We start from the raw sequence: 21,064 nt of genomic DNA, 5'->3' as shown, positions 1-21,064 counted from the left end.
TCTTTCCTGTCCAGTTTTACAATTCATTCCCCCATAAATGACCTTACAGTTTGAGGTAACAAACATTGACCTAAAATGACCAGGGCAGAACAGACCATGATTTGAAGATTATGATTGTGAAAGAGTACAGTCAGATCAATGGATCAATGGTATGCTTACATTCCTTGGATAGGCACTTACACCCCCTTTTGATCTTCCAAACAAAGTTGTCCTTTCATACCTTCACCATCCTAGAGATCTGTGTATTTTCCTCCCCAACACATATTTGGAAAATAAAGACTGAGAGCCCTTCCCACAGCTTTGGCCTGGGAGACATGCTTAGGGTCCAGAAGTTAGGCACATAATTCAAGAGGGGGAATCCAAAATCAAATACTACTCATACCCAATTTGGCGAAGCTTAGCCCTGCACCCAAGAAAAGGGGAGAAAACTTCCCCTCCTCTCACTTGTACCACATGGCCCTCAGAATACAGTGAAAATCTATCTACTAGACTTTTAAATGTATTTTGTAGGTTGACAAAAAACCTAGGTACTACTACTTCTCTCTGAAAGTTATATATATATATTCCCAATTCCCAACCAATCAGAATTTTGTGAAGATAATTGGTGTGCAAATTAGTGGAAGCCTATCCTCATTATAGCATATGCTAAACCAACTTGATAATCAACAGTTGTTTTTAAACAAGGAGGAGCCTCTGGGATATCTTGACTCTGGAGACAGTGCATATGATGTAAATGATGGCCTCTGAGGGAATGAATGTATTCTGGGAAAAGTCTTCTCACTCTCTACCTGCAGCCCTTATTTGCAAGGGATTACATTTCTACTCTCCTGCTTGCCACCTGGTGAGGGAATACATCTTCCTGCATGGTAGGTTGATGTTGCCTTCCCAGGGATATCCATGCTTGTTTTATTTGTTTTGTTTTGTTTTAAAGTATTCTGCTCATTTTTTTTTCACCCTTTGGGAAGGATTAAAGATACTCTAAAACAGATAATTCTTTCATAGTTACATGAGGTCTTCTTAGAATTATGTCTTTCCAAAGCAAATAACTTGAGGTTATTAGCAACAGATATTTAGTTTACAGTCTACATGTTAGACTAAAGAAACTAAAAATATTAGACAAGATCCCCAAATCACGATCCCTGATTTTGAAGATTATGATTGTGAAAGAGTATAGCCAGACCAATGGCATGCATACATTCCTAAAAAGAGACTTTGACAAAAGAGGATAATTTTCCCACTATTTGACCTGTCTGGTAGCTCCTTAGAAAAGCCTTATTTGTGGGGCTTTCAATAACTTAACCTGGCCCACTGGGCCCCTGCTAACTGAGAAAAGCTCTATTTCCAAGAGATTCATCAGAATCACTGGAAATTATTTAACATTGAACCTGAATGAAGAATACCAATTGGAGCAAACAAAAGCCTGGCCAAAAACTTAAAGGAAATCTTAAGAATGAGATGTCCATAGAGGGTGTGCCAGTTTGTATGTATTGTGTCCCCCAGAAAAAGCCATGTCCTTTGGTGTAGTCGTGTAGGGGCAGACATGTTAGTGTCAAGTTGGAACCTTTGGATTAGGTTGTGTCCATGGAGATGTGATGCACCCACCTGTGGGTGATAACTCTGATTGGATAATTTCCATGCAGGCGTGGCCCCACCCATTCAGCATGGGCCTTGATTGGTTCACTGGAGCTCTATAAAAGCTCAGACAGAAGGAGCTCACAGCTAGCTGTAGGTGAAACAGACATTTTGAAGATACCTGTTGGAAGCTGATGCAGACATTTTGGAGAACACCATTTTGAAACGCCACCCAGGAGCAAGCAGAAGCCAGCCACGTGCTATCCCAGCTAACAGATGTTTTCCAGATGCCACTGGCCATCCTCCAGTGAAGGTACCCAATTGTTGATGCATTACCTTGGACGCTTTATGGGCTTAAGATTGTAACTGCATAACCAAATAAACCCCCTTTTATAAAAGCCAATCCATTTCTGGTGTTTTGCATTCTGGCAACATTAGCAAACCAGAACAGGGGCTGTGGTGGTTTGGAGCTATGTACCCCAGAAAAACATGTTCTTTAACTTAATCCATTCCCTGAGTGTGAATCCATTGTAAGTAGGAACTTTTGATGAGGTTACTTCAGTTAAGGTGTCTTAATCCTATTACTAGAGTCCTTTATAAGCAGAATGAGATTCAGACACAGAGAGAAAGCCATGGGAAGCAAGAAACTGAGGGTCAACAGAATCCAGAAAAGAAGGGAAAGGCCAGGAGAGGCTACCATGTGCGTTGCCATGTGACTGAGGAGCCCAGGACCAAGAATCACCTGCAGACAGCCTCAGAATGCCCATATCAATCTTCAGGAAGAAAACATAGCATTGATTTGGACTTTTTCCTAACCGCAAAAGAACGAGCTAATAAATTCCCATTGCTTAAGCTACCCTATTGCATGGTATTTGCTTGAACAGGGGATCTGAAAAGCTTTGACATTTTCCTGGGGATCTAAAAGGTCACACATATGTGCAGGAATATGCATATGTGCAAGGGTGTGCATGTGATCAGGGAATACATGAAGAAGGCTATAATCTCTCACCCTTGGCTGACTTGGGGGCTCTGGGTAAGCAGGAGTTGAAGACCAAGGCAGAGCTGAAGACCAAAGCAGAGTCAGAACATCAAAGGTGTGTCTTAACACACACACAGAGCCCCACAGCAAAGGAAGACGTATTTGCTCAAGGCATTTAAGAAAATCTCAGTCCAATAATTAACCACTAAGTTAACCAAGCAGAGGCTTCAGTGGCCATCCACGGCAAATAATACAGACTATGAAGATTTATTCCAGGAAAGTCCCTAAATAAACAAAACAGCAGCAGCAGAAACAATAACATGCATGATGAGCAAAAACCTTGAGGAGGGGAGAACCTGATTTCTAGAGTTGCCTCATTCTATTATTTAAAATGTCCAGTGTTGAACAAACAGTTTACAAGACAATGAAACAGGAAAGTATGCCCTATATGTAGGAAAAAAACAGTTAATAAAAATTTTCCCCGAGGAAGCCCATATGTTTGACTTGCTAGTCAATGACCTTAAATCAGCAATTATAAACATGTTTGAAGAACTAACGTAAACCATGCCTAAAGAATTTAAATAGGAGAACAATGTCTCAATAAAAGGAGAATATCAATAAAGATATTCAATAAGGATATTATATAAATGATTTTAAAAAGAACCAAATAAAAATGCTGGAGTTGAAAGCAGAATAACTGAAATGAAAATTTCACTGTACAATTCAACAGCGTATTTGAATTGACAGAAAAAAGAATCAGTAAATTTCAAGAAAGGTCAACTGAAATTATCCAGTCTGAGGGACAAAAAGAAAGAAAGAATGAAGAAAAATGAACAGAGCCCTCTCCAAAACACATAACTCTAGTCTAATCATGAAAAAATCATTGGGTAAATCCCAATTTAGGGACAATCTACAAAATACCTGACCAGTAATCCTCAAAATTATCAAAGTCATAAAAAACTTAAGGAGAAACAACTACAAAATGTAATATCATATCCTGGATGGACTCCTGGAGCAGGAAAAAGAATTTAGGTAAAAACTAAGGAACTCTGAAGATATTATGGACTTTAGTTAATAATATATCAATATTAGTTCATTAATTGAAACAAATGTACTATATTAATGCAAGATGTTAATAACAGGAGAAACTAGGTATGGAGTACACTGGAACACTATGTACCATCTGCACAATTTTTCTGTAATCTAAAACTTTTCCATAATATAAAGTTTATTTTCAAAAATTAATAGAGTCTCAGAGAAGAGTGGACCACAATAAAGCATACCAACATATGCATAATGTGAGTCTGAGAAAATGAAGGGCAATAAAAATGGGAAGAAAGGATATTTGAAGAAATAATGGCTGAAAACTTGCCAAATTCTATTTTAAAAATTAATCTATACGTCCAAGATGCTCAATGAACTCCAAGTAGGATGAAGTCAAAGAGAGCCACGCTTAGAAACTGTCAAAAGTCAAAGACAAGGGAGGGTCTTGAAAGCAACAAGAGAAAAATAAATTATCCTATATAAGGAATTTTGGATAAGAACAGTATACATTTTTTAATTAAAATTTTTCTTATATAACCCCTGTGCTGGGTTGAATCTATTATGTCTCCCACAAAAGCCATGTTCTTTTTAATTCAATCTTGTGGGTGCAGACTTATTATAGGTGGGATCTTTTGATTAGGATGTTTCCATGAAGATGGGACCCACCAACCATGTTTGATTAGATTATTTCCATGGAGGTGTGACACCACCCATTCAGGGTGGATCTTGATTAGTTTATTGGAATCCTTAAGAGAACTGAGCTGAAAAGACCCATATGCTTGGAGATTGTGCCAATTTGGATGTATTATGTCCCCCAAAATGACACGTTCTTTAATGCAATCTTGTGGAGGCAGACCTATTAGTGTTGATTAGGTTAGAACCTTTTGATTGTTTTCATGGAGATGTGACTATTAACACCTTTGATTAGGGTGTGACCTGTTGATGGGATTGTTTCCATGGAGGTGTTGACCCACCCATCAGCTTGGGTCTTGATTTAATTACTGGAGCCCCATAAAAGCCCAGAAACAGAAGGACTTCAGAGAAGCTGCAGCTGAGACAGACATTTTGAAGAGCGCCTTTGAAAGCTGATGCTGACATTTTGGAGAACGCCATTTTGAAACACAACCTGGGAGCAAGCAGATGCCAGCCACATGCCTTCCCAGCTAACAGAGGTTTTCCAGATGCCAATGGCCTTTCTCTACTGAAGGTACCCTATTGTTGATGCCTTACCTTGGATACTTAATGGCCTTAAGACTGTAACTTTGTAACCAAATAAATCCCCTTTATAAAAGCCAATCCATTTCTGGTGTTTTGCAAAATGGCAGCATTAGCAAACCAGAAGAGAGATGCAGACAGAAAGACATTTGGAGATGCTAAGTTAAGATATGTAATTCAGAGTTTGCCCCAGAGAAGCTAAGAGAGAACCCCCAGACACTTAGAGAGAAATGCCCTGGGAGAACAAGCAAGAATGCAAAGCATCTGAGAAAGAGAAGCTAAGAGAGACAGAAGCCCAGAGACATTTTGGAGAAAGCCATTTTAAAATCAGAACATAGGAGCAAAGGATCAGCAGACGCATCCACATGCCTTCCCCGCTAACAGGTGTTCTGGATGCCATTGGCCTTTCTTCAGTATCCTCTTGTTGATACTTTAGTTTGGACACTTTTATGGGCTCAGAACTTAGAAATTTGTAACCTAATAAATACCCTTTATAAAAGCCAATCCGTTTCTGGTATTTTGTATAACGGCAGTTTTAGCAAACCGGAACAACCCTCTTCCCCTGAAAACAGCTTCTCCTATTATTAACAACTTGTAATAGGGTGGTATATTTGTTATAATTAATGCATCACTATTGATACATTATTCTTATTAACTATAGTCCATGGTTTACATTAAGGCTCACTCTTTGCTATGGGTTTTTATAAATGCATAATGTCACTATTGAATATTATAGTATCATACAGAATAGTTTTACTACCATAAAATTCCCAAGCTTCACCTACTTGTCCCTCCCAATCCCACAAACCCCTGTCAACCACTTATCATTTTATTGTCTCTAAAGTTTTGCCTTTCCATGTCATAGAGTTGGAACCATACAGTATGTAGTCTTTTCAGATGGCTTCTTTCACTTATCAATATGCATTAAAATTGCTTCCAATTCTGTAAAAAAGGACATCTGGAGTTTTGGCAGATCTTGCATATGTATATATGTATGTTTATGCTAATCCAAACATTCCTTTTCTCCTCCAGTGATGTGATCAAGTTGTGAATCATCCCTTTGACAGTTAGGTATTAAGTGTGAATTTACTTGCTTTTGTAGTTTATTACCCTTTAATCATTTTCCTCTTTGAAGATTTAGACTTACAAAATAAGGCACTACTTAGTCACTCCCAGGGCTGGAGATAGGCCTGGTCTCTACCTTCAACCACTTTTCTTCAGTTCAAAGGAAATCTGACAAAGACCAGACTCAGGACTTGTCCAAATTTAGAGATGATGAAGAAAATAAGTCCCAATCTTACTGGAAGAAAATATTCTATATCCTTCCCCTTGACTTATCCCAGGAATCAAGGAAGAGTTTCTCCCTTTACATGAACACATTACCCATTTAATTTGGGTTAGGTTTATAATTAGCAAAAACAATAAAAAGGAATTTGTTTAGTCCTTTAAAAGGTTGGCAAATTTCTTTTTAAAATATATATAAGCAGTCTCCAGACTGTTCTCATCTTAAGTACAATGCTTGTGATGTAAGACACAAGAAAATGAAACTGATAAGAAATTAAAGTAGTATTCTCATTGCCTAAGTTTCTCAATGGATTGAGAAAGCAACCTAAAAAGAAAACTTGGAAAAACTTACATTCAAAAAATACATTTTCATGTTTAATAAAATTATTTATAGGAGAGTTTATTATTGAAAAATTTAAAAGTATATATGTAAAAAAAAAGGGACATCACTACTGACAGGAAAAAAGAAATTAAAAGGACTATATTGTTAACAACTATATGCTAACAAGTTAGATAATTTATTTGAAATGGACAAATTCCTAGAGAAACACAAACTACCAAGACTCCAGAAGAAACAGAAAATCTGAAAGCAAAATTTAAAAAAACAACAAGCCTATAACAGATTGAATTAGTAATGAAAAAGACAAACAAAGAACTTCCCACAGAGAAAAGCCCAAGCCCGAAGAAAATTCATCTGGCTTCACTGGTAAATTCTACCAAACATTTAAAAAATTAATACCAATCATTTACAAATGCTTCCAAAAAAATAGAAGAGGAGGGAACCTCCCAACTCAGTCTATATTATCCTTATAACATCACCATACAAAGATATCACAAGAAAAGTAAGACCAATATCTCTTATGAATATTGTTGAGAAATCATCAACAAAATACAAGAAAATCAAATTGAGTAACATATAAAAGAATTATAAACGATGACCAAGTGTGTGATTTATCCCAGGAATGCAGGGCTGATTTAGCACCCAAAAAAGTAAACAGTGTCACACACAATATTAATATAGAACAAAGAGAAAAAACCACTCCCAATAAACTCAGAAAAGTCATTTAACAACATCCAACATTCATTCACAATAAAAACACTCAATAAACTGGGAACAGAAGGAAAATTCTGCAACTTGATAAAGGGCTTCTAGAAAAACCATGAGCTAGCATTATACTTAATAGTTTCCTTTAAAATAAGGAAAAAGACAAGGATATTTTCTTTTGCCACTTCTATTCAACATTATCCTGGAAGTTACAGCCTGGAAATTAGGTAAGAACATGAAATTAAATTCATTTAAATAGAAAAGGAAGAAGTGAAACTATCTCCATTTGCAGATAACATGATCTTGTATACAGAAAATTCTAAGTAATCCACACACCAAAAGGCTATAAAAACTAATAAACAAGTTCAGCAAAATTGCAGGACAAAATTAATACACAAAAATTAGTTTTATTTTTATATATTAGAAGTGAATAATCTGAAAATGAAAGTAAGGAATTCCATTTACAATAGCATGAAGAATAAACTACTGAGGAATCAATTTAACAAAAGAAGTTATAACACTTGTACAATAATTACTGCAAAACATTGCTAAAATAATTAAAGAAGATCTCAACCAATTTTAAGATATTTCATGTTCATGGCTTAGAAGACTTATTATTGTTAAAATCGTAATACTCCCCAAACTCATCTACAGATTCAACATAATCCCTACCAAAATTATAGCTGTGCTTTTTGCAGAAATTGGCAAGTTGATCCTAAAATTCCCATGGCAATGCAAAGGACCCAGAATAGTTCAGTTTGCCAGCGAGGACATAACAAAGTACCACAGACTAAGTTGCTTAAAACAAGAAGAATTTATTTATTGTCTCACAATTCTTTAGCCTATAAGTCTGAAATCCATTGGTGTCAGCAAGGCCATGCTTCTGCTGAAGTCTGTAGGGTTCTGGTGGTGGCTTGTAGGCAATCCATGACATAACTCAATCTCTCCCTCTATCACATGGCTTTTGTCTTTCTCTGTCTTTGCTCTCTCTGTGTCCAAATTTCCTCTCCTTATAACAACATGAGTTATACTGGATTTGGACACACCCTAATCCAGTTTGGCCTCATCTTAACTAATAACATCTTCAAGATCCCATTTAGAAATAAGTTCATATTAACAGGACCTGGTTAATATTAATGTCAAAACTTCAGACTTGAACATATCTTGTTTGGGATACAGTTCAATCCATCACAATTTATGTGCCAAAAAAAGATATAATATACAGCTGGCCAATCAGCACATGAAGAGATGCTTAACATCCTGCAAATCAAAACCACAATGAGATATCACTTCACACCTACTATGATGGCCATAATAAAAAAGAAACAAAGAACAAATTTCAGTTACGATGTAGAAAAACTGGAACCCTCATACATTGCTATAGGGAACATAAATTGGTACAGCCATTTTGGAAAACAGTTTGGCACATGAAAATGTTAAACACAGAGCTTAAACGACCCAACAATTTCACTCCTAAGTGAATACCCAAGAAAAGTGAAAGCACGTGTCTATGCAAAAACTTGAATATAAATGCTTACAGCAGCATTAGTCATAACAGCCAAAAAGTGGAGTCAACTCAAATGACCGTCAATGAATGAATGGATAAAAAATGAGGTTGTTCTAGTTTGCTAACGCTGCCGGAATGCAAAACACCAGAGATGGATTGGCTTTTATAAAAGGGGATTTATTTGGTTACACAGTTACAGTCTTAAGGCCATAAAGTGTCCAAGGTAACACATCAGCAATCGGGTAACCTTCACTGGAGAATGGCCAATGATATCCAGAAAACCTGTTAGCTGCGAAGGCATGTGGCTGGCATCTGCTCCAAAGTTCTGGTTTCAAAATGGCTTTCTCCCAGGACATTCCTCTCTAGGCTGAAGTTCCTCCAAAATGTCACTCTTAGTTGCTCTTGGGGTGTTTTTCCTCTCTTGGCTTCTCTGGAGCAAAAATCTGCTTTCAACAGCCATCTTCAAACTCTCTCTCTCATCTGCAGCTCCTGTGCATTCTTTAAAGTGTCCCTCTTGGCTGTAGCACCTCTTCAAAATGTCACTCTCAGATGCACTGAGTTCCTTCTGTCTGTCAGCTCATTTATATGGCTCCAGTGATTTAATTTAGACCCACCCTAAATGGGTGGGGTAACATCTCCATGGAAATTATCCAATCAGAGTCATCACCCACAGTTGGGAGGGGCACATCTCCATGGAAACACTCAAAGGATTCCAATCTAATCAGCACTAAAATGTCTGCCCCACAAGATTTCATCAAAGAATATGGCTTTTTCTGGGGGACATAATACATTCAAACTAGCACAGAGATATATTCTTATAATTGAATATTATTTGGCTGAAAAGAAATGGAGCACTAATACATGCTAGAACATAGATGAACCTTGAAAACATAAGAATCCAGTCACAAAAAAGCACATATTGTACAATTCCATTTTAATAGAAAAGACAAAATCCATAGAGACAAAAAAATAAATTAGTGGTTTTCAAAGGGGGTGGAGAGGGGAGGGGAAATGGGGAGTAACTGCTAATGGATATAAGGTTTCTTCTTTGGGGTGATGAAATGTTTTAGAACTAGATGTGGTGATAGCTGCACAGCACTATGAACATACTAAAAACCACTAAATTGTACACTTCAAATGGTGAATCTTATGATATGTGAATTACATCAGTTAAGCTGCTTTATAAAACATTATTTTGTAAATTACTAGTTAAATTTTAACTTTATATATTTAAACAGCAAAGAAAAATACTAACTGGCCACCCAGGACACTATATGCTATTTCACTTCTTAAAAGAAGGAAGAATCAATTAATGAAAGAGGAAGTAATCAGGCCTGTGGTTGTGAGAATATAGAAGACATTAAAATGGATTGGACCTGGAGACGAGATTTTGTTTCTACCAAATAGCCTTCTCTCCCTTGTACTCCTGAGAAAACAGAGCAGTATATTCTAGGAGGCAAGAATTTCCATAGCTTGGTTTGTTTGGCTTGTTTAGGTTTTGGAAGGAATTTTATGATTGATGATTCTTTAAAGTGAATTTTGGATATTAATACCTTCCAAATGCCAAAGAAATTGACCTTTTATAAAAGTAAGGAATAATCTCACTAACCTGCTTTCTGAAAACTGTGAAAAATCATCCTGAAGTTCAAACTTGTGCAAAACTTCTCCAATTAGATAGCCACTGCAAAATGTCTTAGCAAATGTCTTGGGACCTGAATTTTAAACATTAAGATAAAAAGTGAATATAATATTACACAGAGTTAATATAGTCTATTAGGTACCTACATAATCAAACCTCTAAAATTTAACTTGAACTCTAACTGCCATGAAAATATTCAAGAAATAACTTATCTTTTGGTAACTAAAAGGAAAATACTGAAGTTAAACAGCAGATATCTTATAAAGACCCCGAGTAAATGTAAATCAATACTTGGTAATGTACAAAATTATGAAAGAAAAGAAGGACAACCTCTGATCAAACTGAACAAAAAAACAACTAAAACAACTTTAGATCTAAAAACAAACTTTCAAGATATTTTACAAAATTACTCTGTAATTGCTTAGTCAGTCACACAACCTATAGGTAGCATATTCTGCCTAAAAGAGATGCAACCAAGCTTTTTATACCTTAAGTTCTTAATTTTACCTTTCTACAGTGGAAATTTTACTAAAATCATTTGCAACTTGTTAAATAAAGACTACTGAACATAATCGAATTTCCCCTTGTGACTGTGGTCCAGTTATCCCATGCATGGTGGAAATTGGCCAGAGAAAATGGCACAGACTTGGGAACCAGAAACATCTGGGTTGGAATCTTGGCTCTGTCCCTTACTAGCTGTGAGCTCTGGGGCAAGCTACTTCACCTTAAGTTTCAGTTTCCTCATTTCTAGAACATAGATAATAATATCTATCTTGGAGATCTTTCAAAGATTAGTTGTAATATATGAAAACTGCTTGGTACCATGCGTTCTACATAGAAAGCACATAAAGGTAGGAATAGAAAACTTTTTTTTAAAGTGTTAAATAAAATTTACTTTTATAAAAAAAGTCCTTAATTTGGGGTCGGTTATGTTTTTCTTATGTGATGAAGGATATAGAATTATATGATATTCAAGAACAATATAATTATAATGTTACACAAAATAAATTATATAATCATACACCAAAGCCATCATCTGTCAAATGATATCAAAATCCTTCAGAAATCTTGGGCATGTTTCTACCAGAGTCCCTTAAGCAACAGCAGTCAAAACACTATATATCATTGCAGTATCACAAACACAACTGCATCAGATTTTCCTGTTTTCTCTATTTGACTAATAATAACACGGCTAATTGCGTAGGAAGAAATAAAATTTTTTCATGATTTATTATGTGGTGGCAGGGGGTGAGGTGGGTTGCTATGGAGACCACTGCACAGTGGGCTCACTCAGATGATCATACGTTATCGTAGGAGTGAGACTCTTTTTTCATATTTGATACCAGTCTACAATTTTGTCCAAGGCCTTCCTAATATTTCCTCTCAAACTATTTTACATTCTGAACAATACCTCAATTCTTAGGTTGAATCAATCCAATAATACAGGTAGTTAAAAGATGTCAACTGTTCCCACTGACCCTACTTACTCACAGTGAGCTCTCGAACTGTCTAGCTTTAGAATATATTGACTATGGATATGTGATCTTATATTAACAATACAAAAAATAAAGGGTAGGAGGCTTTCAGGGGAAAAAATACTTTTGTCCATGGGTCTCACACTAACAACAAGTGAAGAAGTGAACATTTGAAAGCTGTGCAAAAATATAAGTTTCCAATCACCTAAACTTTTATTACAGTGTTCAGGTATAGTTTGTGTGCACTTATCCTTGAAATCTAGAGTCTAGCACCCATTTGTGTAGATTTTTGCAAGCTTTTTATTTTTCAGGCAGACCACTTTTATCATTATTATAAAACTATTCGGGACAGAATGATCTCACTCAAAAAACGTGACCCGCTATTTCAGAGTTGATGATTTGATGATTTTTTTATCAGTTATATCTATCTTTCCAAAGCTATGTCTTAATTTGAAACTCTAATCCTACTCTTCTGAAAATACTTAAAGAACAAGTATTAATTACCTCCCAGAGCTTCCATGAAGAAAATATGAAATTCATAGTACACGCCAGCTCTGTAAATCTGCTAGCTGAATTCTGTTGTACTGTTTGAGTATACCTTACAACACAAGTTAAGCTTCCCCTTCACTGCAAAGTCAGTGTGCTGTCCTGACTTCAACATTGCACCACCTGAATATCATAATGCCTTGTGACACTACTAAAGCAAGGAGAATTTGGCTTGATCTTTACTTAGCATGTGTCTCTGGAATCAAAGTAGCAGTCTTTGAAGCAACAAATCAAAATTGTCGCTTCCTCCTCCACAGTGCAGAGGTGGGGCCATCTCCTCTGTCACTACTGCTTTCTCCTTCCCTTGGCAGACCTGCCACCATCTCCTCTGTCACTACTGCTTTCTCCTTCCCTGGCAGACCTGCCACTGCTCACCACCACTGCTGCTCCCTGGTCTCGGCTACCACCACTGCCATAACTGTGCCACCTGGCTGCTCTGGCTGTGCCTTCCACCCCTACTGCCTGTTGCTTCTTTTGTGTTTTTCCATTCTCTCTTCCCGAGCTCATCCCTACTCTCTCAGCTTTCTGAGGATCCACTTGACACAGCTATTGTCAGCCTATGGATGTCTTTCTTTCTGGGCACAGGTCACCAGGCTTTTGGTTCAGGCTTTGGCTTACTGCTTTCTGTTCAGAAACTGTTGCTATGTCACCCTTGGGTATTCTCATTCCCTTCCTTTCTATCTCCGGATTTTGCACTGCACCTGGGTTTTTCATATGTTGACTGAATGTTAGAAATCTAGCCCAAGAATAACTGGGGAACAACTATATCCTATTCCTTCACCCCAGTGTAGCAGACAAACTGTAGCAAACTGTTGACTACAAAATGAAGGTCACTAGAAAAAAAAAATCATAATCCATTTCCTTTAAAATGACAATTTTAATAATGCAATTCTGATACGGATGAAGTAGAGGCATTTACGGATATAAACGTCAAAGAAGGTCAGTAAACACTTATGAGTTTCATTGTCAGAGTAGTTTAAACAAATAAGCAAACACAAAAGCATCTGTCTGCAGCTTTTTATGCATAAAACACTTCAAAGTTACGGTATGCTACATCAGCAAAAAAGAGAACAATGAGTGAAGAACTATAGCAAATGACAAAGGCAGAAAAGGAGAAACATGGGAAACAAAAAAAACAAAAAGAAGAATACAAGCAAGAAATTAGAAAAGAGAAAAAAGATTAAAGTTAATAAACTAGGAATATATAGAGAAAAACGTATAAAATGAAAACGTTAAGTAGACAGAGAGGAAGAGAGAGAGAAAGGGAAAGAGATGGAAGGCAGGGGAAGAGAAACAGTAAGGAAAAAAGTAAGGAAACTACTAAATGTTGCTGAATACCATGACTAATTTCACGACTGCCACTTATAAGTTAATTTGCACCAACAACTGGAATTTCCTACACGAAGAAGAGGCGAGTTGACTCAAGGACAAGGAACAGTGAATGAATTTGAGAAATTAATGAGTCTTGGGAGCCTAGCATCATCTTCATTCTGAGCCCTGGGATTGAGGTTGTCCAGCAACAACTTAACTCTGCCTTTTCAAACCACATTTCTGGTCCCCACTGCTAAATTTTTCTTTTGCCAAAATCTTTGATGTGGGCCTTCCTGAAAGGTCTTTATTAGGCTGGGTGAATGAAATGACCCAAGGTGCTTCTCTATCAAAACAGCCTTGAGAAAGCACATAAAAGGAGAAAAGCCCTCAACTTCCCAAAAAGGTTAAGAGGAGAGCACAAGCTCTGGAGAAAGATTCTCTGGATTTGATTCTTTGTTCATTTATAAGCTGCTGGACCTTGGGCAATTTTATAGCCTTAGTTTCTCCTCTGTAAAAGAGGGAGCATGATGAGTTCTACCTCTTAAGAGTTGCTTTGAGAATTAAATGAAATTGTATGTAAAGTGCTTAGCATAATGCTTGCGATTTAGCAAGTGCTCTGCTACAATTTTTACTGTTATTATTACTGCCTCCTAATTTAAGACAGTAGATTGTATTAAGTGCACAATTCATAAGCTCAATAATAGATCCTCAATGACTAACGTGTGAACATCCTTGTTTAAAAGGTAGTTATTTGACATGATCCTTAAATTCAGGTGTAGGCTCACAATTGGGGTCAGATAGGTTAGCACCCCCACCAGTCTGGGGAAGCATTTTGTAATCAAACACAGTTATATTTCTACAACAAAACATTTAAACATTCACATTGAATAGGATAAATAAAGAATAAACATATCCTCACAGAAGTTCTGTTCAGTGGTTGCTGCCAAATGAATGAAAGACAAACTTCTGGTTTGGATTTTGGAATTGCAGACAAAGTATGGTAGAATAATATCACTCTCTGATCCAGTAGCCTTTGCTCCTCCTTTACTAGAGGAGCAGAGACCTAGCCTGCATTATCAACCACATTTAAAAACTCAAGCAAATTGACTTCCATTTTACAGAGCGAAAAGTAGCCACTGACAGCTGGGAACTGGCCTGACACCAGCAAGCCTCAGTGTTGCTAGGAGCTGACCTGGCACCTCACATCCAGGCCTTGGCATTCTCTGGTAGAAGTTAAATAATTCCATGGGTCAAAAACAACAACAATAGCAACAAAAACCACTCTGTAATTATGACAAACTCAGACAAAAACAAGAATATTGTCTAAACCACAATAATGACCAAGCATCCTCATATCCTGGCTAATGTGAGTGTCTGCAGCTTTTTTAACAATCACGACTTCGCCTCACTTCTCCCCACCTTCTAGATAAGATTTAAGGTACCTAACCACAGAATTGCCCATGTTTCTTGACAGGATTCAGTTCAGAGCAAAGCCCCACTTCCTTGAACATTTCCCCCAATCACCTAATAAGCCCCAAAGCAAAGTCCTTTCTAACACCCTCTTACAGAGACACCTCACAGTTCCCTATGGTATGTATTCTCCCTCAGTGCAAGAAATCAATAAAACCAACTTTGTTCAACTACAGGTGGTGACCATCCCTATGGTCTTTGGCTTGAGGACATTGATAATTTCTTTCCCTCAAGTATAAGAATAGGGTGATCAATCTTGACAATTTTCTCCTTTGATGGTTTTATCATAGTTCTTTAAAATATTTATTATATAAAACTAAAGCTCAGTTGCTATATTATTTCTTTTCTAAATGGTTAAATGACGATATTTAAATGACTCTGTTCTTGGAACTTCAGAACTGAAAATTTTGACCTGGACTTACACAACAGCCTTCTGCTATTAGGTTTGCTGTCTCAATTTCTAGTCATCAAAAGCCAAGTTTTAATCAAGAACAATTCTGTTGTGTTACATCAGAAGGAATATATTTTCTAATGATTCTGAAGGAAGAAGTCCAAGAAAATGTATGGTTTAATGACACCCAGTTAAAAGAGCAAGGATCTAGAAGTCTGGAGACCCAGAATCTACTCCTGATTTGTTTCTACCCGGCTGTATAACACTGAGCAGACATTTAAACATGTCTGCTTTAATTTTCTCATCTGCCAAAACAGAAGTTTACTGATGTCTAGGGTTCTCTTTCAGATATAAAGTTATATGATTCTATGAGACTGTAAGGCCATGGGGCAGTAAAAAGTCACCAAAATACATTATAAAATATTGTATATAAATAAATATGCAAAAGGATATTTGATAGTCTAGTCTTTTCTTAAAATACCATTTGATATTTTGGAAAAGGCTTGAACACAACACCTAATCATAAGATTCAATGAAAAGGACAAGATTAACCACCTATCCCCTCAGGAAAAATAAAACACAATTATCTACTTAAAATTTTTTAATATCACCTAAACTATAATCTTGGATGTAGTAATTAACCTTATTCAGAATAGAGATACATTGTAGTGTTATAAGTATTCAAAAATATTGCAATTTCAGAAGTTTTTGGTAGCAGAAATAATGCTAGAAAATATCTTTGATCAGTGTGGCTTCTCCAAGCACTGTCCAAGGGGTAACAGGACTCTGATTCTAATAATCTACTACCACTTTCTAGACAAAATATCTCTGGAGACGAAAAGTAAAACACGTGAAAAATTAGCTCTACTTTAGGATTCTTTTGCTAATTCCTAATCTCTGATTGTCTATGGGCCTCAGGTTGTCCACAGTCTGATCTATAAATCTGGTTCTCTTCTCAATGTAACAGCCCACCAAGATGGTGGATCATGTCAATTCACTGTTTAGGTTATTCTGCTATCCTTCTCCCAGCGATAAATTGGTACTCTGGCTTATTAAAATCTGAACAATGTAATTTCAGATAGTGTGAAACAATACCTAAGAACTTGCTTAAAGAAATGAAGGAAAGCTGAAACCACAAAGCTGAGAATCAAAGTACCCAGAGTGACCTTCTCAAAATAAACAAATCCATAAGGCTCAGGCCTAAAACAATACTTTAGTCTACTTTTGCCTCACTTATATACTCCCATGGAAGAAACAATTATTTATTAAGTTCCTACTATGTGATAAGCACTATATCATAAACTAGTCTAAAGTGAGAGACAGAAAAAAGGTGATACAGTATTTATTGAGCAATTAGTAGATGCTAGGCACTGGGGGAGATGTTTTCCATTGCAATCTCATTTGATAACCTCCTTTACATATAGTAATTATTATTCTAACTTTGCAGGGTATTAAATTGGGACCTAGAGATTATTACTTCTACTTTGCATACTACAAACTTCAGACTTAGAGATACTTAACTTTCCCAAATCCAGCTTTCTTTGTATTGTACCTTTATGAGAGATGATAAAATCTAATACCTTGGAAACAACTAAAATATGCATAATAACATAATAAAGTATTTACAATTGTCACTATAGCCACACTCCAACTCCAAAAGAATATGAATTGTCCCCTACATCCATCTTTACAAAGGATCTGACCTTTAGAGAATTATGGAATTTGAAGATGTCTACTCATTTATGGAGAATGTACCATTTTGAAAGTCTGATGCTAGTTTCCTCTTACAATGAATATATAAGAGTTTTGGGAAACAGAAAATTCTTACTTTTGAAAATAACTGAGTTCTTAAAGGATTTTAGACCAAATTGTTTAGTGATATTATATGGCTTTTTTTTTTGGTCTCTCTTTTATTAGAGAAGTTGTACATTAACAGAAAGATCATACAGAAAATAGGGTTCCCATATACATTGTTTATTTTTCATTACTAAAATTAATTGCTTGAATTCCAGACATAATTTTATGTTGAGCAATTTTTGTATTCCAAAACTTTTCATTTACACATATATTTATGCACTATTTTCCAGAATAAATGATCTATCTTAATGTAACTCACTAAGGAGCCTTAGCTTTGGGGACATAGATTTGAGACTCCCTAGGCTGAGACTAATTAAGTCTCTGGTGACACCCAAGAAACACCCCTGCTACCTCATTAAGTGGAGGAAGACTATTCTCAGTTGATCATTGGAATTTATTCTCTCCTTCCAGATATCAGGAGTAGCCTAGGCAATACAAAGTTCCATATGCTCTATACAAATTGGCTTCTACCTTTCAGAATAGTTTAGAAATCATTTGGCTTTGGCTGCCTCTTCAGCTAGGGAACCACAGTTCAGCCTCATCAAGGCAGTATATGCACTAACTTTGCCATCTTGCCCTGTTTTCTTTGTCTCAATAAGTACCCTACGGACTGAAACCCTTCTTAACAAACACTAATAATAACCTGTCTTAACAAACACTAATAATTCTTCTTTTGGCATTTACAGAAGGCCCTGTGCTAGGTTTTCCCTTTACACAGGTTTTCTTATTTAATCCTAAAAACAACCCTACAAGGCACTGTTTCAGCTGAAACAAGGCACTGTTCCTTTTTTGGTTATCTAGGAATTAGGTTATGCCCAGAGAAGTTACAACATGCCTATCTAGAAGAAATCTCCATACTTCTTGTGACTTCAACTTAAACAAAAATCTTTATAAAAGGAGAACAAATGGATATTTTCGGGAGACTTTTGTTTGTTTGTTTGTTTTTAAATAGACTCCCTGAATGTAAACCCTAATATACAGTACGGTGCCTAACAGCACAAGTCAGAGATCTTGGTTCAAATCCTAGCTCTACCAGCTAATGGCTGTGTGCCCCTGAACCAATTACCAACTTCTCTCAGCCTTGTTTCCTCTTCTGGACAACTGGAACAGTGCCTTGTAGGGTTGTTTTTAGGATTAAATAAGAAAACCTATGTAAAGGGAAAACCTAGCACAGGGCCTTCTGTAAGTGCAAAAGTGCTCAATAAATGATGACTTTTATTATTATTATTCTTTCCTACGTATAAGCTTCATTTGAGAAAACAACTCAACACAAGCTGCCACAATACTTTAAGATGCTTAATTCATTTAAATTAAAGTGTAGAACCTCTCTTTCGCCATTTTTTTCATGTAGAATTTGACCTCCTCTCTTGATTTTTTTAAACTACTTATAATGCTATATTGAATTTTCCTTTCAAACTACAAAACCAGTACAAGCAAGGAGCCAAATAACACAGATGTATAAAGAAAAACCAGCAATCTCCATCTTCCCCAGGGCAACCAAAGTCAACAGACTGTTTTATATCCTTCCACACTTTTCTCCAGGTTCACACAGACCACAATATTCACATACATGTATTTCTCAACAGCCCTGTGTATATCTTTCCACAGCTTGCTCTATGCTCATATAAACAAACGAATAAGTTTATGTGTGTATGTGTGAGTATGTTTTCCCTCATTGATACAAAATGGAATAATATAAGTCTACAACTTTTGTTACTTACTTGACAAAAATAAATAAATTTCCCTTTAGGTCAAAAGATATAGCAGCTAACACATGCTTTCTAAAACCTACTTCACAATCCATGGTATTACACCATCATTTATTCAAGCATTTCACTATTGAAGGATATTCTGAACATTTCCAATTTTTGTTTTTGCTACTGTAATCCATGTGGCAATAAACATCCCTGTCTGAATATCCTTACCTATTTGAGCCTTTATTTTGTATGATAGATTCTGAAAAGTGAGATATAGCATATACTATGTACTTTTCTAAGTGCTTTCCATTTATTATGTCATTTAATCTTGACACAACCCTATGCAGTGGTATTAGTACCACTATTTTAAGAATGACAAAATTGTGCTAAACAGCTTGCCAAAGGTCAAGTTATCGACTTAGTATTGATGGGCAAGAGATTTGAGTGTTTAAATAACTTGCCCAAAGTCACCAGCTAGTGAGTGGCAGGTAGAAATTTGAAACCAGGCTGTCTGGTCTCCAAGTCCATGCCTTTAACATAGCCCTTACCCAGATATTGACAAATTACTCCCCTCAGCAGTCATAGCCATTAATAGTCCTTTCATGATGGTTTCTATAAACCATGGATGACTTAAGTTGTGTACACAGAAGGCCTTATCTAATAATGGGAATCAATAGCAGGCGGTATGCTTCCTCAGGAGCACAGATGGCAATCTTGTTTGTTTCCAAACAAGCAAGTATTTGGAAGCATATTCCCTATAGTCTGAAAAGCCTTTTACAATATGGAGTTTGGTTACTTTGGGAACTGTCTCCTTCAACCCCTCTTGGCAGTTGGGATCAAGAAATGAATGCATATTGCTAGTCAGTGGGATGCAGAATTCTGCATTAGGACAGGTGGTCTCTGCTAACCTCTTCCAGATTTACACTTCAGGAAGCAGAGGCCAATGCCAGGAATTTTCCATTCATGGTTTATGGTGTTAAAATTCTTATTTAAAAAGTTTCCAACCTTTTGATCTTCCCAGAATGAAGTAATTCCTTCCCCACTTTCAAGACCAAAATTCACAAAACAGATTAAAAGTTAATGGTATATTATATTGTTTTCATGTTCCTTATTAATTTTATAGTATTTTCCCAAAAGCATTTTAATTTGCAATAGAGCCCTGGGGACTTGAGCAAAAGGTGTGTGGTTTTTACTAATATATAAATCAAATTAACTGAGCAATCTGGAACTGCTTTTCCTTTGGAGGATAAAAACTACGGGCATGATATTGCATTTTGGCTTCCATGGTGAGAAAGGAGTGAGAAAAGCAAAGTGCTAAATATTGTCCTGAGGCCAGCATCATATTTTAGGAGATACTGGGATACAATGGGATGATCATAGAACACTAGGAAAGAATTCATTGCAGCTAACATCATGTGTATAGTTGATGTTTGGGAAAAGAAAGTCCTGGGTTTGTGCTTCAAGAAATGCAACTCAAGGTGCAGAAGGTTAATCCTCCCCCTGAAATAAACATTTTGTCATTGCAGAAACGTTACTGATCTTGTGACTTCTTTGGAATAATCTAAGGTTGAACTGGCACCATTGCCCCACCCCCTATAGCAAATCAGCATTAAGCAAGTGTGCTTCTTGGGAAACCAACTGAAATAATTTGTGCTGAAAAATCCTTGCCATAAGCAAAACCCATACCAGTTGTAAAATGAACTCCTACTGAAGAAACAAGGGAGAAAGGTCATGGTGTAATGTAGTACTGTGCTGCAATCACTTGGCTGTCACAGAAGCTGGCAGCATGTAAAACGGCCTCTGTGACTTTGAACTTTAGAAACTCTGGGTGGCAACTTTTTTTCGTTCCATAGTTAGGATGGAATCAGGTTGGTGAATAAGGAAGGGCATTTTTGGGCAAGAGTGAATTGTGGCCAGAAATAGATAAATTTTGTAAATTTTGATTTTAAAATATCTAAAATTTGTAAATGTCAGCATATACTGAATTAATTCATTTCATACATTTCTTCCTCCCTAGGGAGTTGGGTTGGCA

At 36.5% G+C, this 21,064-nt stretch overlaps 1 protein-coding gene across 10 annotated transcripts in view; it reads right to left on the bottom strand.

The window, feature by feature from the left end:
- The window catches only part of SPEF2 (sperm flagellar 2), a 246,864-nt gene that overhangs the window by 225,240 nt on the left and 560 nt on the right, over nt 1-21,064 (bottom strand). For 9 of the 10 annotated variants that reach the window (XR_005210938.1, XM_037799097.1, XM_037799104.1 and 6 more), the window contains exon 2: nt 10,256-10,358. The exons of the other annotated variant lie outside the window; for it this stretch is intronic. Coding sequence is in view for 8 of the 9 variants with exons in the window: in XM_037799097.1 (XP_037655025.1) it covers nt 10,256-10,358 (103 nt within the window). In the remaining variant the exon portion in view is untranslated. The remainder of the gene's footprint in view (nt 1-10,255; nt 10,359-21,064) is intronic. 10 annotated transcript variants of the gene reach the window in all.

Source organism: Choloepus didactylus, chromosome 11 (assembly GCF_015220235.1).
Source record: "Choloepus didactylus isolate mChoDid1 chromosome 11, mChoDid1.pri, whole genome shotgun sequence".
Taxonomy (NCBI): Eukaryota; Metazoa; Chordata; class Mammalia; order Pilosa; family Megalonychidae; genus Choloepus; species Choloepus didactylus.
The sequence above is the reverse complement of the archived record's forward strand: the minus strand, read 5'-3'. Positions and strand labels throughout refer to the sequence as shown.